Raw genomic sequence first — 24,281 nt, forward strand, 5'->3', positions numbered from 1 at the left:
CTAGCAAGCCCCTCAGTTGTAGCAAACCGCTACAAAGTCTCAAAAAAGGAATGGAACTGGATGGACCACCCGGCATTAACCTAGGCACCGGAAACGACAACGGCAATCTCAGTCCTGCCGACCCTGCAAAGTCCTCCTTACTAACACTTGGGGGCTAGTGCCAAAATTGGGAGAGCTGTCTCAAGACTAATCAAGCAGCAACCTGACATAGTCATCCTCATGGAATCATACCTTACAGATAATGTCCCAGACACCACCATCACCATCCTTGGGTGTGTCCTGTCCCACCGGCAGGTCGGGCCCAGCAGAGGTGGCAGCACAGTGGGAAACAGTCAGGAGGTAATTGCCCTGTGAGTCCTGAACATCGACTCTGGGCCCCATGAAGTCTCATGGCATCAGGTCAAACGTGGGCAAGGAAACCTTCTGCTGATTACCGCATACCGCCCTCCCTCAGCTGATGAATTGGTGCTCCTCCATGTTGAACACCACTTGGAGGAAGCACTGAGGATGCCAAGGGTGCAGAATGTACTCTGGGTGGGGGACTTGGTTCATAACCAAGATTGGCTTGGTAGCACCACTACTGACCGAGCTGGCCAAGTCCTAAAGGACATAGCTGCTAGACTGGGTCTGTGGCAGGTGGGGAGGGAACCAAGAAAAGGGAAAAACATACTTAACCACATCTTCACCAATCTCCCTGCGGCAGATGCCTCTGTCCATGACAGTATCAGTAGGAGTGATCACCACACAGTTGTTGTGGAGACGAAGACCCACCTTCACATTTAGGATACCCTCCATCATATTGTGTGTCGCTACCACTGTGCTAAATGGGATAGATTTTGAACAGATCTAGCAACTCAAGACTGGGCATCCATGAGGCACTGTGGGCCATCAGCAGCAGCAGAATTGCACTCTAACACGATCTGTAACCTCATGGTCTGGCATATCCCCCACTCGACCATTACCATCAAGCTAGGGGATCAACCCTGATTCAATGAAGAGTGCAGGAGGGCATGCCAGGAGCAGCACCAGGCATCCTTAAAAATGAGGTGTCAACCTGGTGAAGCTATAACACAGGACTAGTGTGCCAAACAACATAAGCAGCAAGTGATAGACAGGGCTAAGTGACCCCACAACCAACCGAACAGATCTAAACTCTGCAGTCCTGCCACATCCAGTTGTGAATGGTGGTGGACAATTGAGCAACTCACTGGAGGAGGAGGCTCCACAAATACCTCCGTCCTCAATGATGGTGGAGCCCAGCACATCAGTGCAAAAGATAATGCTAACACGTTTGCTGCAATCTTCAGCCAGAAGTGTGAGTGGATGATCCATCTCAGCCTCCTCTGGAGGTCCCCAGCATCACAGATGCCAGGCTTCAACCAATTTGATTCACTCCATGTGATATCAAGAAACAGCTGAAGGCACTGGATACGGCAAAGGCTATGGACCCTGACAATATTCTGGCAATAGTACTGAAGACTTGTCCTCCAGAACTTGCCGTGTCCCTAGTTGTACTGGAACAAGCCGTTCCAGTACAGCTACAACACTGCCTTCTATGCGGCTATGTGGAAAATGGCCCGGGTATGTCCTGTACACACAAAATAGGACAAATCCAACCTGGCCAATGACTGCCCCATCAGTCTACTCTTGATCATCAGTAAAGTAATGGAAGAGGCCATCACCGTGCTATTAAGCGGCACTTGCTTAGCAATGATCTTCTCGCTGATGTCCAGTTTGGGTTCCGCCAGGGCCACTCCGCTCCTGACCTCGTTACAGTCTTGGTTCAAACATGGACAAAAGAACTGAACTCCAGAGGTGAGAGTGACTGCCCTTGACATCAAGGCAGCATTTGACCAAGTGTGGCATCAAGGAGCCCTAGCAAAACTGGGGTCAGTGGGAATCAGGGGGAATACTCGCTGCTGTTTAGTGTCATACCTAGCACAAAGGAAGACATTTGTGGTTGTTGGAGGTCAGTCACCTCAGCTCCAGGACATCACTGCAGGAGTTCCTTAGGGTAGTGTCTTCGGCCCTACCACCTTCAGCTGCTTCATCAATGACCTTTCTCCCATCATAAGATCAGAAGTGGGGATGTTCATTGATGATTGCACAATGTTCAGCACCATCGGCAACTCCTCAGATACTGAAGCAGTCCATGTCCAAATGCAGCAAGACCTGCACAATATCCAGGCTTTAGCTGACAAGTGGTAAGTAACATTCTCGCCACAAGTGTCGGGCAATGACCACCAACAACAAGGGAGAATCCAACCATTTCCCCTTGATGTTCAATGGCATTACCATTACTGAATCATCCACTATCAACGTCCTGGAGGTTACCAGAAACTGAACCTGACTAGCCGTATAAATACCGTGGCTACAAGAGCAGGCCAGAGGCTAGGAATCATGTGACATGTAACTCACCACCTGACTCCCCAAAGCCTGTCCACCATCTACAAGGCACAAGTCAGGAGTTTGATGGAATACTCCCCGGTTGCCTGGATGAGTGCAGCTCCCACGACACTTGAAGCTTGACACCGTCCAGGACACAGCAGCCTGCTTGATTGGCACCCCATCCGCAAACATTCACTCCCTCCACCACTGACGCACAGTGTCAGCAGTGTGTACCTTCTACAAGATGCACTGCAGGAATTCACCAAGGCTCCTTAGACAGCACCTTCCAAACCCACGACCACTGCCATCTAGAAGGACAAGGGCAGCAGATAGATGGGGAAGTTCCCCTCCAATCACTCACCATCCTGACATGGAAATATATCGCTGTCCCTCCTCTGTCCCTGGGTCAAAATCCTGGAACTCCCTTCCTAACAGCACTGTGGGTGTACCTACACCACATGGACTGCAGCAATCCAAGAAGGCAGCTCACCACCACCTTCTCGAGGGCAACTAGGTATGGGCATTTAATGCTGACCCAGCCAGGAAACCCACGTCCCATGAATGAATTTTTAAAAAGTTGGGATTCTTAACAGTTCAAATAGGATGCTGAAGTTGCAAACTATTTCGCTCAGCATGAGGTGATGGTCAGGGAGGGAATGAAATTGGTAGTATGATTAGAGTTGGTGGTGGTTGAGAGAGACAATTGGCTGGATTTTACCTGCCTCCCTTTGGATGTGTTTTTGGCCGGGGCAGGGTTCAGGTAAAATAAGGCAGGTGCCAACCCCATTAGCTTACTGCTCAACCCCGTAATATGGGGAGGTGCACAGGTGCCAAATTCAGCAGCCTGTCTGCCATATTTAAATAAATAATCAGGGATCAATTGAGCTTGTTATCAAGTCAGCTGACCCTGATAATATGCTACCCATGCCATAAAATGGTGTGGGCAGTTGGGTGGGAATGGACAGGCCATCTTTTTTCTAAAAAAAAACTTTCTAAAAGGAAGGGGAGGGGCACCTTTTGTGTATCGTGGAGCAGCCCCTTTAAGATAGTGCCCCTGCAAACCTTCTTCCTACCCACCTGCTATATAAAGCACACCCCTCCCTAAACCCTCCCTGCACAAGACCCCGGACTTACTTGTCTCTGGGCCTTTTCCTTGGGCCTACTTGCAGTCCTGGCAGCACCCACTAATGCAGTCTTGGTACTGAGGGCAGGACTTCCTGTACAGTGAGGGGGTGGCTGCCTATTTAGCCCACCCACACACCATTATGGCTGCGGGGTGGGCTGGCATCCAGTGAGTTGGCTCTGTGCCAACTTTGCTTCAGGGGTGGTGGCAACCCCCTCGCCTGTAATATGCTGCCCAATGACTTCAATTTTCCCAATTTTTAACCGGCCAATTTTGCAGCTTATCTGGGACTGAATGTCAGACAAGCAAAATGACAGCACAGGGCAGTGGAAGGGCATCAGAACCCAGTTCTCATGAAAGGTCATCGACCTGAAATTTTAACACTCTTTATCTCTCCACAGCTGTTGTCTGACCTGAGTATTTCCTGCATTTTCATTCAGATTTTGAGCATGCACAATATTTAGCATTTGTGAAAATCTAGAGTTGGATGTCAACATACAAGTGAGAGCTGATTCCACGTGTTGCCAAGGGGTAGCACGTCAATGAAGAAGAGGGATCTGAGGAGAGCACCTTGGGAGACTGCAGAGACAACTGTGCAGGAATGAGAAGTGAAGCCATTGCTGAAGATGCCCTGACCATGACTGGATAGGCAAGAGTGCAGCCAAATGAGGGTAGTCCTACTGAGCAGAACAATATACGTGGCATCAGAGGAGAGTGGTATGGTTGTTGAAGGTTGCAGAGAGTTACGAGGAGGGTTCGAGTGGTCACAGAGGATATGTTTAATTAGGGCTGTTTTTGTGCTGTAGCAGATACCTGATTGAAAGAAATTAAACATGGAATTGTGGGGAAAATGAGCATGAGCTTTAGAGGTGACTTCACTTTCAAGGACGAGGAAAGGGAGGGTGAAACGGGGGTTGCGATGGCAGCTTTGAAAGGGAGGAAAGCAGTACCTGATGAAAGAGGACCATTTAGAATGTCAGCTAGCATTGGAGCCAGCTTAAAAGTATGATTGTAAGTGATTGAAAGTGAAGTTATTCTTAAAAGACGCAAACTTGCTTTCGAATGCATGTTTTATGTCTGCAAAGCATCTGAATTGAAAGATAAGCTGATGTATGTTTAAAGGCTTGTAGTTATACAGATTAACATAACTACTTTGACAGTGTTGTACCTCAGTTCAATTAATGTGACTCTTAAAATGAAACTAATTTTTTTAAAAACTGGATAAAATCTTTTCAGCTGTTGATGGTTTAAGGCAGAAACTTAATTCTTATATAAAGCAAGAAACTTTACACCTGGTGTTAGCTTCTGCATTGGGCTGAAATTCCACTTAGTATTGTGGTTTTTGATGTGCTAAACCATAAAATGTTCCATTCATGATGAACAGATCTATGCAGTGAAATGGAGTGTAACCTGTTTATTTTATGCCGAAGGCTATACAGATTCAGAGGGCCATTTCTTATTTTATTACATTTCAAGTGTCTTCCTGATAAAACTGGTTATTTTTCTCACCTTCCCCTTTGCTCTAGTTTCTCCTCCTTGTCCCCACATTTCCCCTGCCCCTCAAGAATTTCTAACAAACATTACACATTACTTTGCATAAAATGGTTAAAGTTTTACTGTTGTGTTGCAGGCCTTTTTATGGTTTTCACGAGAAAGAAAAGCAATTCATGAAGATTTATCTGTACAATCCTCTGATGGTTAAAAGGTACAGTAAAGTTAACTAGGTATATAATTATGCCTGTTGTTTTTCAACTGTTATAGACTCTGAACTTAATTGTCCATTACACAATCAACACAGAATTTGGTCTATTAAGTAATCCCTCTGATAGATTGACATAATTGTGAGATGTTAGAAGTACTTGTTATTGATATCTGTCCTCAGTGATAACTTACTTTGACTAAGGGGTGAAACAATGGAGTAAGTCTTTTTTAAGTAGTCCCACCCATTAGCATCATGTCTACATGCTGTTCCTTGCCATGTAAAGAGTGAGCTGTCTTGCACAACTTTCCTGCAGAAAATCTGGTATTCTATTCCTCCCTGCTTATGCATTTTACTTTTAAAAAGACCTTTTCATTATTGAACGCAATTGAATTTGAATAACTTCAAAATTGAAACAAATTTAAGAAGGATGTTGTTCCCAATAGATGTGACACACACTCATTACACTTAATTTTGTCCATTTAAAAGAAATTCTGCAGTCAAGTCGTGTTCCTAATTTGCATTGTGAGATGGAGATTTAGCCTCCTAGTGAGTTTGTGCACTTCTAATTCATCAACAATTGTTACAGCTTTAGTAGGATTTTTGTTTAAAGGTGATCTTGAGTAAAGTTTAAAAGTCTTGATTGGTAATGTTTTGTTTCTGGTTTCACACCTTCCTGATTGCTGAGAATCCTTTATAGATCAGCAAGCGTTAATATTAGTAAGCATCATCTTCACTGATATTAAAGGGCTATTTCTGCATTGTTTTGCTGCTAACTGCTGTTGAGAAATCTGAATATTAGTGAAAGGTTTATGTATGCTGTCAACTTTCTGAAGGAGTTACCAGATGAATGCTTTCTTCCAAATCCTTTTAGATTTTCTTTCTCAATTATTTATCCACTTTTGAGAGTCATAGCCACTATCACTTTCTTAGTATTCTAATAAGCCTCTGTTTAAAATTAAATCTCTTGATATCTCCCTTTGTTTCTTTATTTATGCCTCCTGCTAATGACTGACCAGTGGAAGTATTACACTTTTTGAGAACTGTTAATTTTGAATGTCTCAATAGTTGTATAGTGCGTTTAATACAGAAAATGCTCTGTGGCTGTTCACCAGAGTATAATTAGACAAAAATTAACATTGAGCCAAAGCAGGCGATATCAGGGTGGGTGACAAAAATGTGGTCAAAGAGAGGGCTTTTATAGAGCACCTTGAGGGTCTTGGATAGACAGAGGATAAGGGATTCAATTTCAGAGCTTGGGATATTTACAGCTGAGGGAACGGCTACCAGTGATGGAGCATAGTAAGAGATGCGTGAGGGTAGAGTTGAAGTAATGGAAAGTTCAGCGTGGTGTAGGACTGGAGTAGGTTATAGAGATGGGAAGGGATGAGTCCATAGAGGGATTTTAAAAAATGACAATTTTTTAACCGTGGCATTGGTTGACCGGGATCCACTGTCGGTCACAAGCACAAGTAATGGGTTATCAAGATGGTGTGATTAGGATAGGGCCAGCAGAGATTTAAATGAGGTGAAGTTTATGAAAGGTAGAAGATGGGTGATTGTCTAGGGGAGTATTAGAACAGTCTAGTCTGGAGGTAACAAGAGAATGGGCAAGGGTTTCAGCAGCAGGGATGGAGATAAACAAAATTACCTAGGTGGAAGTGACTGGACTTTGTGTGCTAAGGTGGATATTAGATTGGAATCTCAACTTCGTTAATTAGGATGTCAGAGTTGCCAGTGACAGCCTGATTCAGCTGAGATGGTGGCCAGTGAGGGAGATGGAATCAGTGGCAGGTGTCAAAGGCCACGTCTTCAGTCTTCCCAATGTTTAATTGGAGGAAATTGCGGCTCACCCAGTGCTGGATGTTGGAAGAGAAATCTTATGCAACAGAGGCAATGGAGGAACAAGAAAGGTGATGGTCTGATGGATGTTGTCTGTGTACATGTATAACCTCTGTCATGTCTATACATGATGTTTCTGAGAGGTGGTGTGCAACTGAGAAATAGGCACTGCCAAAGTAAAGTTTCATTGAGGGACTTCAGAGATAATGGTGCAGGGTTTGGAAGAGAAATCTTTGCACAGGCTATCTGGCTACAGCTGAATAGGTAAGAGTAAAATGAGAGGAGAGGGAGCCCTGCTCAGCTGGACAACGAGCGAGGATGGTGTAGTTGGCCCTGTTGAAGGCTGCAGGCAGACAGACGGAAGAGCGAAGAGAAGTAGTGCACCATATTCATAGAGGATGTAAATTGTGACTTTGCTCAGGGCCATTTCAGTGTTGTGGCAGGTGGAATCATGATAGATGGGGGAGCTGAGCAGAATTGCAGGGTGAGGGGAGTGGTTAAAGTGGGGAATTTCAGAAACAGTGGTCATAGATTTGGGAGGTGACAGCATGTTTACAGTATCAACTAGCATGGGAGCCACAAAGGAAAGTTAGGTGGTTAGTATCTCTTTGATCAGATCTCCTTTAACCTTCTCCAATAAAAGAAACCCATTATTCTCCAGCTTCTCATAATTGTGGTGATGCCATGGTATTCGCGCCGGACTAGCAATCCAGGGTAATGTTCTGGGGATCCGGTTTGAATCCCACCACAGCAGATGGTGGAATTTGAATTCAATAAAAATCTGGAATTAAAAGTCTAATGGTGACCATGAAACTATAATTGACTGTTGTAAAAACCCATCTGGTTCACTAATAGGAAGGAATTCTGCTGTCCTTACCTGGTCTGGGCTATGTGAGACTCCAGCAATGTGGCTGACTCTTAAATGCCCTCTGAAATGGCCTAACAAGTCATTTAAGTTGTATGAAACTGCTAAAAAGTCTGTAAGGAATGAAACCGGGCGGACCGCTCAGCATTGACTTAGGCACCAGAAACAACAAAGGCCACCCTGCAAAGCCCTCCTTACTAACGTAAAACAAAGTTGGGAGAGCTGTCCCGCAGAGTAGTTAAGCAACAGCCTGACACAGTCATACTCACAAAATCATACCTTACAGATGATGTCCCAGACACCACCATCACCATCCCTGGGTATGTCCTGTCCCACCGGCAGGACAGACCCAGCAGAGGTGGCGGCACAGTGGTATAGAGTCAGGAGGAAGGTGCCCTGGGAGTCCTCAACATCAACTCTGGACCCCATGAAGTCTCATGGCATCAGGCCAAACATGGGCAAGGAAACCTGATTACCACGCACAGCTCCTCTCCCTCAGCTGATGAATTAGTGCTCCTCCATGTTGAATACCACATGGAGGAAGCAATGAGAGTGGCAAAGGTGCAGAACATACTCTGGGTGGGAGACTACAATGTCCTTCATCAAGAGTGGCTCTGTAGCTGCTAGACTGGGTTTGCAACAGGTGGTTAGGGAACCAACAAGAGGGATAGACATACTTGACCTTATCCTCACCAGCCTGCCCGTTGCAGATGCATCAGTCCGTGATAGCATCAGTAGGAGTGACCACAGTCCTTGTGGAGACAAAGTCTCGTCTTCACATTGAGGAGACCCTCCATCGTGCTGTGTGGCACTACCACTGTGCCAAATGAGATAGACTTCAAACAGATCTCGCAACCTGAGACTGAGCACCCATGAGGCACTGTGGGCCATCAGCAGCAGCAGAATTGCACTCAGCCACAATCATAACCTCATGGCCTGGCATATCCCCACTCTACCATTACCAGCAAGCCAGGGGTTCAGTGAAGAGTGCAGGAAGGCATACCTAAAAATGAGAGGTCAACCTGGTGAAGCTACAACACAGCTCTACTTGCATGCCAAATGGTGTAGGCAGCGTGCGATAGACAGCTATTCAATCCCACAACCAATGGATCAAATCTAAGTTCTGCAGACCTGCCACATCCAGCTGTGAACGGTGGTGGACAATTAAGCAACTCACTGGAAGAGGAGACTCGTGGACTCTCAGATGGTTACAGCACGAAGGAGGCCATTCAGCCCATCGTGTCTGTGCTGGTCAACAAAGATCTGACTACACTAATCACATTTTCCAGCGCTTGACCCATAGCCCTGGAGGCTATGACAATGCTAGTGAATATCTAAATACTATTAAAATGTTATAAGAGTTTCTGACGCAACAACCCTTTCAGGCAGTGCATTCCAGACTCTCTCAACCCTCTGGGTGAAAAAAATTTCTCCTCAACTCCCCTCTTATCCTTCTACCTCTTACCTTAAATCTATGCCCCTGGTTATTGACCCCTCTACTAATGGAAAAAGTGCCTTCCTATCCACCCTATCTATGCCCCTCTTAATCTTATACATCTCTGTCAGGTCCCCTACCAACCTTCGCTGCTCCAAGGAAAACAACCCCAGCCTATCCAATCTTTCCTCATAGCTCAGACCCTCCAGCCCAGGCAGCATCCTGGTAAATCTCCTCTGCACCCCCTCCAGTGCAGTCACATCCTTCCTATAATGCGGATTCCAGAACAACACGCAATACTCTAGCTGTGGCCTAATCAGCATTTTATACAGTTCCAGTGTAACCTCCCTCCTCATCTTTATTAGCCGTGGCATAGAATACAAGTATTCCATATGCCTTCTTAACCACCTTATCTACCCCCCACTGCTACCTTCAGGGATCTGTGGATATGCACATCAAGTTCTCTCTGACCTTCAGTACTTTCCAGAGTCCTACCATTCATAGTGTATTCCCTTGCCTTGTTGCCCTCTCCAAGTGCATTACCTCACACTTTTCTGGGTTGAATTCCGTTTTCCACTGTTCTGCCCACCTGACCAGTCCATTGATATTCTCCTGCAGTTTACAGCTATCCTCCTCATTATTTACCACCCCACCAATTTTCATGTAATCCGCAAACTTCTTGTCATAGCCCTAACATTTAAGTCCAAAACATTTATGTACACCACAAACAGCAAGGGCCCCAGCACCAAGCCCTGCAGAACCCACTGGAAACAGACTTCCCTCTGCTTCCTGCCTCTCAGCCAATTTTGGATCCAACGTGCCACTTTGCCTTAGATCCCATGGGCTCTTACATTCCTGACTAGTCTGCCATTAGGGACCTTACCAAAAACCGTGCTAAAGCCCATGTAGATTACATCAAATGCATTACCCTCATCAACGCTCCTGGTTACCTCCTCAAAGAATTCGATCAAATTTGTCAAGCATGACCTTCCCTTAAATATATGCTGACTATCCTTAATTAATCTATGTCTCTCCAAGTGCAGATATATTCTGTCCCTCAGAATTCTTTCTAGTAACTTCCCCACCACCAAGGTTAGACTGACTGGCCTGTTATTTCCTGGTCTATCCCGTCCTACCTTTTTTAATAATGGGACAACATTAGCAGTCCTATAGTCCGCTGGCACGTCACCTGTGGCCAGAGGGGGTTTGAAAATTACTGCCAGGGCCCCTGATATCTCTTCCCTTGCCTTCCTCAACAGCTTGGGCTACACCACCTCTGGGCTTGCTAAACCCACTCGCACCTCCTCTCTCTCTATGTTAATTTCCTCTAATATTTCCCAGCCCTCCACCCTGATGTCTATACCTGTGTCATCCTTTTCCGTTGTGAAGACCAATGCAAAGTATTCATTGAGGACTGTACCCATGTTTTCCGGGTCCCCACACACATTACTTCTATGCTCTCTAATTGGCCCTACTCTTTCCCTAGTTATTCTCTTGCTCTTTATATATTTAAAAAACTCCTTTGGGTTTTCCTTCATTCTACCCACCAATGCTTTCTCATGCAATCTCTTAGCTTTCCTAATTTCCTTTTTAAGTTTCCCCCCCACCCCAACTCTTTTTATGCTCCTCTAGGGACTCTGCTATATTAAGCCCTCGGTATCTGCCATAAGCTTCTCTTTTTTTTTTTCCTTAATCCTAACCTTTATGTCACTTGACATCCAAGGTTCTCAAGACATTGCCCCCCCCCCCCCCCCCCCCCCCCCCGTCTTTACGGGAACATATTTGCCCTCTACTCTCACCATTTGCTCCATGAATGCCTCCCACTGCTCTGACACTGTTTTATCTGCAAGCAGCTGCTCCCAGTCCACTTGGGCCAATTGTATCTCATCTTAGTAAAATTAGCCTTTCCCCAGTTTAGAACTGGCCCAACTTATCCTTTTCCATAACTATTTTAAATCTAACTAAGTTATGGTCACTATCTCCCTGCTGATATGCCTTCCACCTGTCCAGGCTCATTTCCAAATATTAGGTCCAGAACTGCCCCCTCCCTTGGGCTTTCTAAGTCCTGGCTAAAAAAGTTCTCCTGGATGCAACTTAAGAATTTTGCTTCCTCCTTATCTTGCACGCTAAAACTAACCCGGTTAATATTTGGTCTTGTTAAAATCCCCTACCTTATCATTCTTCTCCTGAAATTTGATTACGTATTTGATCCTCTATCTCTCCCTGACTGTTTGGGAGCCTATAGTACACACCCAACAGCATATTTGCCCCTTCTGTGTTTGTTTACTTCTACCTATATGGCCTCATTTGATGATCCTTCCAAGATATCGTCCCTCCTCACTGCTATAATTGATTCCTTGATCAGTATTATGATGCCCCTCCCCCTCACTCCCTCCCTCCCCCTCGCTCCCTCCCTCCCCCTCGCTCCCTCCCTCCCCCTCGCTCCCTCCCTCCCCCTCGCTCCCTCCCTCCCCCTCGCTCCCTCCCTCCCCCTCGCTCCCTCCCTCCCCCTCGCTCCCTCCCTCCCCCTCGCTCCCTCCCTCCCCCTCGCTCCCTCCCTCCCCCTCGCTCCCTCCCTCCCCCTCGCTCCCTCCCTCCCCCTCGCTCCCTCCCTCCCCCTCGCTCCCTCCCTCCCCCTCGCTCCCTCCCCTCTCGTCTGAATACCCTATAACCAGGAATGTTGAGCTGCTAGTCCTGCCCGTTTAGCCAAGTCTTGGTCATACCTATGATATCATACCCCACATGCCTATCTGTGACCACAGCTTGGTCTGCCTTATTCTTCAGGCTCCTTGCATTAAAATATATTCCATTTAGCCTTGCTACACTCATTTCTTTCCTATCTAGCCTATATTTCCTCCGCCCTCCAGACTCTCCCTCTAGCGTTTTAACTTCTAATTCCCTCTGAACTACTTTTCAGGATACCATCCCCCTACCAATTTAGTTTAAATCTGTCCCAACAGTATTGGCAAACCTCCACGCGAGGATGTGGGTCTCATTCCTGTTCAGATATAAGCCATTCAACTTGTACAGGCCCCACCTCCCCCAGAAACTGTCCCAATGCCCCAGGCATCCTAAGCCCTCCCTCCTGCACCATCTTTCCAGGCACGCATTCATCTGCTCTATCCTTCTGTTCCAATACTCACTACTCCAGAGATTACTACCTTTTGAAGTCCTGCTTTTCAATTTCCTACCTAACTCCCTAAAGTCTGTTTGCAGGACCTCATTTCTCTTTTTTTTCCTATGTCATCAGTCCCAACGTGGACCACAACCTCTGGCTGCTCACTCTCTCCCTTCAGAATGCCCTGCAGCCGTTCTGTGACATCCTTGATCCTGGCACTGGGGAGGCAACATACCATCCTGCAGTCATGTCTACAGCCACAGAAGCGCCTGTCTATTCTCTTCACTAATGAATCTCCTACCACTATTGCCCTTCCACACTTATTCCTCTCTCCCCCTGAGCAGCTGGATCACCCACAGTTCCATGGCCTTGGCTCTGGTTGACCTCCATAGAGGAACTGTCACTCTTGCTGTTTTCCAAAGCTGAAAAAGGGTTTGCAAGGGAAATGCACTCGGGGGATTCCCTCACTACCTGCTTGGTCCCCTTCTGTCTGGTGGTCACCCATTCCCTCTATGCTTACGCTTCCTAAACTGCTGGGTGACCACATCCTGAAACGTGCTATCCGTGAACCTCTCAGCCTCATGAATGCACCGTAGTGCCCCCAGCTACCACTCAAGCTCCAAAACCTGGAGCTTGAGTTGCTCCATTCAGAGGCACCTCTTGCACACATGGCTGTCCTGACCACCAGGAGCCTCTAGGATTTCCCACATGGCGCAGGATGTGCAAATCGTGGGACTGAGCTTCCCAGACATATCTTAACCCTTGCTTTTATTTTACCCTTACTCCTACTTGAGTATAGACTAGATGCTAGATCCTCTAGATAGACTAGATCCTCTAGGTGCTGCTAACTGCATGTCCCAGGGCCCTCCCCTCGCTTCACAAAATATCCCTATCCTCGCTGCTGGGGAGCCAGTCTTCAGCCAATTCGATTCACTCCCAAGTGATATCAAGAAACTGCTGAAGGCACTGGATACTGCAAAGGCTTTGGGCCCTAACAGTATTCCGGCAATAATACTGAAGACTTATGCTTCAGAATTTGCCGTGCCCCTTGGCAAATTGTTCCAGTACAGCTGCAGTACTGGCATCAACCTCGCAATGTGGAAAATTGCCCAGGTCTGTCCTGTACACAAAAGCAAGACAAATCCAACCCAGTTAATTACCGCCCCATCAGTCCACTCTCGATCATCTGTAAAGTGATGGAAATGCTATCAAGCGGCACTTGCTTAGCAATAACCTCACTAATGCTCAATTTAGGTCCTGCCAGGGTTACTCAGCTCCTGACCTGATTACAGCCTTGGTTCAGGGTAGTGTCCTAGGTCCAACCATCCTCAGCTGCTTCACTAATGTTTGCCATATGTTCCGCACCATTCATGGCTCCTCAGATACTGAAGCAGTCCATGTCCAAATGCAGCAAGAACTGGGCAACATCTAGGCTTGAGCTGACAAGTGGCAAGTAACATTTGTGCCACACAAGTGCCAGGTAATGACCATCTCCAACAAGGAAGAATCTAACCAATGCCCCTTGACATTCAGTGGCATTACTATCGCTGAATCTCTCAAAATCAACATCTTGAGGGTTACTATTGTTCAGCAACTGAATTGGATGAACCATATTAATACTGTGGCTACAAGAGCAGGTCAAAGGCGAGGAATCCTGTGGCGAGTAACTCACCAACTCACCCCCTGACTTCCCAAAGCCTGTCCACCATCTACAAGGCCCAAGTCAGGAGTGTGATGGGATACTATCCACTTGCCTGGATGAGTGCAGCTTCCACAACACTCAAGAAGCTTGACACCATCCAGGACAAGGCAGCCCACTTGCTCAGCACCCCATCCAAAAACATTTCCTACCTCCAGTACCAATGCATAGTGGCATCAGTGTGTACCATCAACAAGATACACTGTAGGAATTCACCAAGACTCCTTCCGAACCCACTACCGCCACCCTCTAGAAGGACAAAGGCAGCAGATGCATGAGAATGCAACCACCTGAAAGGCCAATTAGGTATGGGCAATTAATGCTGGCCTAGCCAGCGATGCCCGCATCCCATAAATGAGTTTAAAAAAAATGTTCCCCTCCAAGCCGCACACCCTCCTGACTTCGAAATATATCACCTTCACTGTTGTTGGGTCAAAATCCTGGAACTCCCTCCCTAACTGCACTGTGGGTGTTAACCCACACCACAGGGACCGCAACGGTTCAAGAAGGCAGCTCACCACCACCTTCTCGAGGGCAGTTAGGGACGGGCAATAAATGCTGGCCTTGCCGGCGCCGCCCACCCATGAACAAATAGATAAAAAGATTTTGCTTTATCATAGCACTTAAAGAATGCTTTTTGCTTTGTTATGCATGACGTTTATTCAAATCCACCTTTGAGATTTTCTAATTGTGTTCATTTTTAATTTTTGAGAAAAGAATTAGTTGAATAGTGTTACGCTATGCATATAACTTTTAGTTAATTGTTAAATTATTCAGAATTGACACAGTGCCAAAGGTGAATTGTGTCATTGCCTAATGATGAAAATTAAACAATTGGGTTGGTGCCTGGATTGAGCCTTTGAGACATGTGTTTGGAACCAACCCAGACATATGCCAAGAACATCCCTCATCTCTCTTTTGAGAACCCTCTGTGAAATGAAGACTTCTCTAGTCTTCAGTCTACCGCACATTCTTTATTGTGTTAATTTGGTTATAGCCATTCTAATTGGAGAAGCTAGTCAGGTAGACAATGTGGAAAATGAGCGTACTGGCATACAGAGGGCATTTAGGGTGTTTACCTGCAGGTTCTTGTTTTGGTTGTTAAGTTTGTGAAGGCTAGAAGGAAGTGGGAGGTGTTGGAAGTGTTGTAGCTATGACGGTGTTCACCGGGAAACTTTTCCATTTCCTAATATTTTCACAAAAGGCGCAATGTTTGGAAAAATAAAATGCTATAGCAATATGGTATGAAAATAATGTAGTACTGAGATTCCAAGTCCATTTTGATCAGTTTGGATAGACTGTAATGAAAAGTTTTGTATTGTTTCTTAGGGTCTGTGAATTGTTACAAGGAGGAGCTATTATGAACAAATCCTACCAGCCATTTGAAGCTCATCTACCGTACCTCCTGCAACTCTTTATTGATCATAATCTGTATGGAATGAATCTTATTCAACTTGCAGCAGTAAAATTCAGAAAAACCCGAAGAAAAGGTAAGTTACCAACAGTGGCATTTAGAAAAGAGCCTTGGGATAAGTGTGGGAGATAGCAAAATATAAAGAACAGTCATCACTGAGTTTTGTTGATTCTGAATAATGTGCTTCTTGGTGTTTCTGTGATGTTAAGAATTTTCTTGGGTGTCTTTGTTTATAGAGTGGAATTGGCTAAAGCTTGTGGGCACAGTGCTTCTGTACATTTGGCTGGGTACAGGTGTATGAAATGGGAGTACCCAGAAGCTTAACAAAATGACAAAGTTATCCGAGTCAAAGTGTAGTTGATATGGAAGTACATTGTGAATGTTGCTGAGTAGTTTCAGTACTCATCCAGTTAAGCATTTCCTGAGGATTCCTTTCTAGATAAATATACACAACACAGTTGTGTAGACAATGCCAACCAAATTGTGCTTCTGTGGTAGGAGAACCTGTTGAACTTTTCACATAATGTCAATGGGCATTGGCAGAGTTAAGTATCAAAAGCAGCAAGGTAGGCTAACCTGTTTCAGTGTCCAACCAATACACTGGCTCAAATCCAACTTGGTTGTTCTGCATCATCTTTATTGTCCCATAACTACGTAACTGTTAGAGGGAATAGTGAAATTGTAATGTAAATCTTTTCATGCATAGGTACAGACAATCCGTACTCAAAAATCTTCACTGAATAGAAAAATTCCATTCTAGTCTGATGTCATGCTTCAACGCTGAGCTGTAACAGTACAAAGCTTGACCACCTGATGTGACATGTTCTCTTCCAACTAAATCCTCTTTTTCCCTCATTTCAAGTTCATCAGAAAGTGATTTTAAAACTGGTGTGATGAGACACAGTAATCCTATTGCAACATGGCACAGACCAGCATGGTGCAAGACCATATCTACAATTCCTTGTAACAAACTCCAGGCCTCATGTTGGTCCCGTGGAGAGGGTGCAAACAGCGGTATTAGACACAAAACCATAGAGGGACAAATGAGCAGATTGGCAATTTTGCATGCATTTCTGCGTGCCCAGTCAGACCACATCTAGACACCCATGCATCCTGTCAATCAGTTTTTAATCTTTGACATTTCACAAAAAATTAGATGCAGTCAGCCCACCTATACTTTTTACTCAAAGACCTGTGACCACACTACAGGAGTAGTGTTACTCTTCAGAAAGCCAGTTGGTGAAAGATGGTACTGCAACCCATCTTTTATTCAGCCAAACATTTGTTTATAGAGTGAAACTTCCTAACTCAATCATACCACAGTTTCAGTGTCTCTTTTTATGTATTCAAGTGAAACACCAATTAATGCTCTCTACCTGCTTATAATTAAATACAACTGATATATAATTAACGAGCAGTTTACACTGTAGTTTTCCTCAGTGGCAAGTCCCTGAAGGAAAAAGCTACTATGTTACAATCTTTAAAAAGATACCTGTGGTGTGCTTAGAGTGATCTGTGTTACCAGGGAGTAGGAGACAAGCTTGTTTTCCCTTGTTTGATGACTTGTGTTTGGTTATGGTGATCTGGCAAATTCAATGGGATTTGGTTTCTAACCACAGGTGACCAACATGGAAAATGCCCTCCTGAAAAATGCCCTTCTGAAAAAGCTGGTTCAGAATTAAGCAACACAAGTAGCAAAGAAAAGTCATGGAAAAGCCCCATCTCTACCAAGACTAACGGATCACCAACATTGACAGAGAAGTCCTTTACTTGCTCCTTTTTAAGATGGGAAGAAGATGACATACCAAGGTTAGCCAGTAACTAAGAATGTTTTGCTTTATGCCTTTTTTAAAACCCTAACTTGACTTTCAGCTTCACATTTCTCTTAGTTCTGATTCCAGTGTTGACCCATACATGGGTAAAATATTATTTTCTTATTTGAAGTGGGCACAGTAGCATTGTGGTTATGTTACTGGTCTAGTAATCCAGCAACCTGGACTAATGATCCAGAGACATGAGATCAAATCCCAACATGCCAGCTGGGAAATTTAAATTCAGTTAAATAAAAAAAACTAGTATCAGTAGTGGTGACCATGAAGCTGAGTTGTTGAAGAAAAGATCTGGTTTACTAAGTCCTTTAGGGAAGATCATCTGTCATTCATACCATGTGACTTCCATGTAGTTTACCTTTAACTGACCTCTGAAATAGCCTACCCAGTCTCAGTTGTGTTTGAGAAAGTGGCACACCACTTTCTTAAGGGCAGTTAGGGTTCACAGAATCTCAGTGCAGAAGAGGCCCTTCGGCCCTTCAAGTCTGCACCGGTACATGAGATACACTTGATCTGCCTACCTAATCCCATTTACCAGCACTTGGTCCATAGCCTTGAATGTTATGATGTGCCAAGTGCATATCCAGGTACTTTTTAAAGGATGTGAGGGTTGGGCAAAAATGCTGGCTTTTCTAGTGATGCCCACATTGCCCTAGGTTAAATTGAGAGCCATTTTCCTAAAATAAAAAGATTGTGGTTTTGGAATTCTGAGGTGTGCCATGGATTCAGGTTTTCACCTCTGACTTATCCAAATAGTTTATTCTCGACATACTGTATTACTGTGGAGAAATTAAACCGAGAAGAAGACAGGAACTTGCTGATAGCCTGAAAGAGAAAGTTGCCCAGGTTTCTCCTCCTCAACTTTTGCAGTGCTTGGAGTAAGAACAGTGTTGCCAGATCTTGAGGATTAGATTACTCGCCCCTTAATATACCCTAATGGGGAAACATAGCATCTTGATATACAAGTTCATTCTTACGATCCTTTCTGTTGTTTTATTAAGGATTTCTGATGTATTGGACAAAACTGTCTATTATTCAGCCATATTTGTTTACCTTCCATATATTTCCAGCAATAGATCTACCATTCAATTGAGGATTTCTGTCCTTTGAGAGTTTTTTGTTTCAAGTCATTGAACTGAAATGATAACTCCCTTCCTCCACAGATGCTGCCTGACCTACTGTTTCCCACACTTTCTGGTTTGATTTCAGATTTACAGCATCTGCAGTACTTTGCTTTTGAGTGGAAGTTTGTTAGCTACTCTGGACAACCCTTCACTGTACATAACCCCACCTTTTATTCTCAGTCTTTTTTTCCAAGTATTTGAAACTGCTAGCTGTTTTCTCAAAAGTTTATTTTTTAACTGTGTTCTGAATTTGGTCGATTCCATCTGATGGCACTTTAGCATTGGTTTAAGTTGGTTGCACTTTTCTTGACGGTAGGATGGCTTTGCTCAGTCTACTTCCATTCACCAGCAGTCCGGCTTTCGAATTTAAGCAGTCCAAATTGGGTAGCTCTTCAATTATTTCCATCTTCATTGGCTTCCACTAGCTTCTCATCCTCCAGTGCTTGGGTTGTTTTTAATTTATCCATTTTACAAATCCCTCCAAAGCATTAGCCAGTTCTATAACTGTTGCTTTGGCTCCAAGCTCTCACCTTCTTCTATTCTTCTAACAATGCCGCTGGCTCCACTTTCCTCCCTTCGCACCATTTGCAATGCTATTTTCATGGCCCTGTAGTTTAAAGTTCTCTTCCCTTGCTTCTCTCCTTTTAAGTTTCTCTCCACCTTTAGAACCCTCTTCCAAATGTATGTTTCAACTATGCTTTTGGCCACATATCCACATTTTCCTAACTCTTTGGTGCTTTTATTTCATTCCCCCTTTTCCTGCTGTCTCATTTTTAAATAATTCCAGGGACCTTTCGCTGTGCTAAAGGCATTTCATTGCAAGTTAACCAAGACTTGTTTGGCATTTGACATTTTATGTCCATTTGAAGAGTACTAGTCACAACTTAGCTCTGTTTTGTGTTGAGGAAATGCCTTCTATAATCCACTGCTTTTGCTTTTTATTTTCCCAGCTTGTGCTCAGAATCTGGGTACCAAACTTTCAGTTGGGTGCCTGGACCAAGCCAGCAGTGGCAGAACTTCACAAAGCTCCCAATGAGTAGCCTGGTCAGGAATTTTGCTAATACAAGAACCTTCAGTTTTAGACCGTAGTCAGGAAAGTTATTGTCAGTTTCCTTGCTGAAATGAGTGGACCAGTAGAGATGGTGTTGGGCCTCTTTCTCTTGGGTTTTTTGCCTGAATCAGCACTTCAAACCAAAACTTCCCCACTACATTGCTAGAACTAACTTTGGGACTACCAACACCTCTTGTCTCCTCCATCTTTCCAAGTGGAAACCTTCCTTATATTTGCTCTTCTGTTTTGGAGTACTTTCACATTCAATTTAATTCTCTTCTATTGTATCGTCATGACCTACAACAAGGATTTCCTCATTAAAATGGACTGATAATTGGCAGGCGCATGGTGGTACTGTGCACCATTTGATTGCATGGAAGTTCGCAAATTGGCTGTAACATCAAGAGTATAGAAATTAAATGATGTTTAAGGCAGAAACAAGGTCATACGGACAAATAAGCTAGGAGCAAGGGTAGGCCACTCAGCCCTTCAAGCTGATTCCAACATACAATAAGATCATGGCTGATCTGATTGTAACCTCCTGGCTAACCCCGATAACCTTTCAGCCCCTTGTTAATCAAGAATCTATCCAGCTCTGCCTTTAAAAATATCCAAAGACACTCTTTTTCTCAAAAGGCAGTGGAAGCAGAGTTCCAAACACTCAGAAAAAAATTCTCCTTATCATTGTCATAAATGAGTGGCCCCTTATTTTTAAACTGTGCCTCCCCAGGTCCACCCTGTTAAGACCCCTCTTATCTTAAAGACTTTGATCAAGTCAGCTCTTACTCTTCTAAATTCCAGTGGATACAAGCCTAAACTGTCCAACCTTTCCTCATAAGACAACCTGCCCATTTCTGGTATTAGTCTAGTAAACCTTCCCTGAACTAATATATTTACATCCTTCCTTAAATAAAGAGACCAATACTGTACACAGTGCTCTAGATGTGGTCTCACCAATGGCCATGTACAACTGAAGCATAACCTCCCTACCTTTGTATTCAATTCCCCTCACAATAGATAATAACGTTCTATTAACTCTCCTAATTATCTGCTGTACCTGCATACTAGCCTTTTGTGATTAATGCACCAGGACACCCAGATCCCTCTGCATCTTGGAGCTCTGCGGTCCCTCACCATTTAGAGGAGGAGGGCGAGCGGGCCTAGCGCGATTTTCACGCATGCGTGCGAAAGAGCACTTCAATCTCCGAGGCACAGAGCTGCCTCAGGGAGATGAAGTGCTGTTTTAAAAAAAAAATAAAGGAAATAAAATTGTCATAAAACATGTCTCCTCATGTGACTGTCACATGAGCTGGGACATGTTTTTAATTCAAAAATAACATTTTTATTTGATGCTTGTTTGCTTTAGGAAACCTCATCCCACCTGTGGATGGGGTTTCCTAAAAAACGTAAAGGCCGCTTGTCCTTTTTGCCTCCCTGCCAACCACCTGGCAGCGTAAATTTGAATTTAATTAGCTTCTTAATGGCCTCAATAGGCTGGGCAATTGTCGACGGGTGTGCAGCTGACTGCAGCGCTCCCCCGCCAAATGAAATATCGTGAGACTGCGTGGTGATGTCAGGATGCTTGCCTGACATCATCGCGTGTCATTTTACCCTCGGGCATGTCAGGCACGTGCCCGCACGCCGAGTGTAATATTTTGCCCAGTGGCACATCTTGTTACATTCAGCCAACCAGAAAAAGACCCATTTATGTCTACCCTCTGCGGCTCACTAGGACCTCAGTCCTAGCACGGTTCAGGTGTAGATCGTCCCAATGGTACAGCCCCAATTTCTCCAGTGCTGGTGCCAGTGCCCTACAAACCGGAACCCTCTTCTCCCATATTGGTCTTTGAGCCACGCATTTATCTCTCTAATCTTATTTGCCCTATTCCAATTTGCACGTGGCTCGGGTAATAATGCAAAGATGATTACCTTTGAGGTTCTTCTTAATTTGTTGCCTATCCCCACATATTGACTGTGCCGAAACTCCTTCCTCACCAGCTTTTTTATTGGCATCTGATGAATTATTCAATGCTTAAGAATTAAGAGACATATGGGAAGATGAGTATCCTACAGTTTTTGGGGAATGTATGGTTTGGGGTGCCTAAAGGAATCTGGGGAATGAGGGAGCACTGTTCTTCAACTACCGTTTTCACCATGCTCCACCTGCTTTGTGTTTTGAAAGGTTAAGGTTCACACCTCAGTTCAGATCTGCCTACTCTAACTTGAACAGAAGTGGTGATTATATATTGACGGTGGCTATAAGAGATTTGAAGTAGAAGATGCATGCACTGATGACGAGCGAAATCTTTCTGTAAAAAAAAAACATCCACGGTAGATGTGAAATTTTAAAATAAAGCCAAAAGAAATGCTGAAGAAAAAGCTTGGGGAACAAATATGCTTTTTCCTTACCTAAGGAAATGTGGGTGTTCAATATGAACTCGCTGCCCACATTGGTGGTGAAAGCTGAAAGAATGAATGACTTCAAAATGAAATTGGATAGGCACTTGAAGGAAATACATTTGCAGGGCTATGGGATCGAGTGGGGATGTGGGATTGACTGGGTTGCTGGCTTGTTGGGCCAAATGGCTGCCTCCTGTGCCGTAAATGACTCTATGAACAGCAACAGAGCGCTATTCTGGCCAGTGCTTTTATCTTGCCTCACCTTTGGTCTTGGCCTCCTTACAACATTCCTAGTATCTTTTTTCCAAGTTTTTCCAGTAGAAATCTATTTCCACTGGTATTTTTACACAACTGTCCCAAGCTAGCTACATTCATGCTGTGGCTCCTTCATGTTGAATTTCTGCCTCTTGTGATTTGCAGTTATTTCTGTTTGAAAATACTGTCTTTGATCAGTTTGCACTAATCCCAGTGTATTTGAATGATGTGCAGTTTTATTGAATAAATAAATAATGAATGTATTCTCATTTGAGCAATGCTTTAATTTAACTCTTGGTTACGTTACAGTTCCTTAGTGCTTGAGGACGTTGATCGACAAAGTACCTGTGAACTTGAAGTGGATGCTGTTGCAGCCGATATATTAAATCGTTCAGAGGTTGAAGGTATTATAAATATTATTTTCATGTGGCTGATAGAATAAAATTTTCTAGCTTTTTTCTATAACATTTGCTTTATGTGGAAACAGTAATTTTATGTTAAACGTATTTGATTGGAGGAGGCTGGTTAAGCAATATGTCCAAATATCTTAAGGATTTCAGGTGCTGTGTTTAATTTTTAGAAGTTGAGTGCATACACACTGGTCCAAATTAAAACATTGTAAGTTCTAATTTAGAGGTGGGGCCCTGTGGGTGGCTTTGGGACAGGGGTGTTGACTATTTTTCTTTTGTTTTCTTTTCTAGCTCAGATTGGCAGAAACCCTGGCTTGCAGGCCATATGGGATGATGAAAAACAGCGTCGTCGTGAAAACAATATGCCCTCGCAGATTGAGTCGCCTGATTCACAGGGTAACAACAGTGACTTAAAGGCACAGCTTTCTGTAACTTGTACTTGATGTGTAGGAACAAGAAAATCCCATGATTAATCCATAAATAACAAGAGCAAAGACCAAAAACATTATAAATGTATGCCAGAACATTCAATTCTGTCGCTTCTCCCTCTGCATTGTTCTACCTGTGTTGCTGCAAAAATAACAGGGAGTTGGATTGTCAGTTGAAAGATGAGTTGTGTAGGTCAGCTTAAATGACCATTTGTAAAACTCATTAGTCATTGGGTTTGAATGTTTTGCCCAGTGAGGAATCATGGCTCTGGGGGCTTAAGGAGAGCATCTGGATGACTGCTGAGCTACTCCACTATCACGGATTTCACTGCAAGCCAGATTGTTAAAGATTCACATCATGAAACAATAATTCACAAGTGCAATAATGAGCAACAACAGCTTGTATTTATATTACGCCTTGGACAAAGTAAAACACCTGAAGCATTTCACAGGAGCAGTATCAAACAAAATTTGACACCGAGCCACATGAGATTTCAGTGCAGATGACAAAAAGCTTGGCAAAAGAGTTAGGGACATCTTAACGCAGCAAAGAGAGGCAGAGAGACTTTGGGAGAGAATTGTAAAAACTGATAGGCAACTGAAAGGATGACAACCAATGGTGGAGCATTCAAAATCGGATGTGCACAAGTCCAGAGTTTGAGGGACACTGAGATTTATAGAGATTGTGGAAGTTAGAGAGATGGGGCAAGGCCATGGAGAAATTTTCCCACATTTTCCCCATATCCTTTGATGCCTTTAATATATAGAAATCTATCGATCTCTGACTTTAACATACTCAATAACTGAGCCTCTACAGCCCTCTGGGGTAAAGAATTCCAAAGATTCACCACCGTCTGAGTGAAGAAATTCCTCCACAACATAGTACTAAATGGCCTGCCTTTTATTTTGAGACCATGCCCCTGGACTCCCCAGCCAGGGGAAACATCCTTCCAGCATCCACCCTTTGAGTCCTGTAAGAATTTTGTATGTTTCAATGAGAACACCTCTCATTCCCCTAAACTCTAAAGAATACAGGCCTAGCCTCCTCAATCCTTCTTTATAGGAAAATCCTGCTATCCCGGGAATCAGTCTGGTGAACCTTCATTACACAGTTAAGAAATTCACTTAAAATATTTAACATCCAAATTAATTATTTAACATCCAAATTAATTAATTATATCAAATAGAGATGGCTAGGCAG

General features: G+C 44.1%; 1 protein-coding gene across 5 annotated transcripts in view; it reads left to right on the top strand.

The window, feature by feature from the left end:
* Window positions 1-24,281, top strand: part of rev3l (REV3 like, DNA directed polymerase zeta catalytic subunit) — a 221,247-nt gene that overhangs the window by 94,821 nt on the left and 102,145 nt on the right. For all 5 annotated transcript variants that reach the window (XM_041187885.1, XM_041187886.1, XM_041187888.1 and 2 more), the window contains 5 exons: window positions 5,142-5,216; window positions 15,499-15,659; window positions 17,203-17,392; window positions 22,552-22,646; window positions 22,944-23,048. In XM_041187885.1, coding sequence (XP_041043819.1) covers window positions 5,142-5,216; window positions 15,499-15,659; window positions 17,203-17,392; window positions 22,552-22,646; window positions 22,944-23,048 — 626 coding nt within the window. The remainder of the gene's footprint in view (window positions 1-5,141; window positions 5,217-15,498; window positions 15,660-17,202; window positions 17,393-22,551; window positions 22,647-22,943; window positions 23,049-24,281) is intronic.

The sequence above is a fragment of the Carcharodon carcharias genome, chromosome 5 (assembly GCF_017639515.1).
Source record: "Carcharodon carcharias isolate sCarCar2 chromosome 5, sCarCar2.pri, whole genome shotgun sequence".
Lineage (NCBI taxonomy): Eukaryota > Metazoa > Chordata > Chondrichthyes > Lamniformes > Lamnidae > Carcharodon > Carcharodon carcharias.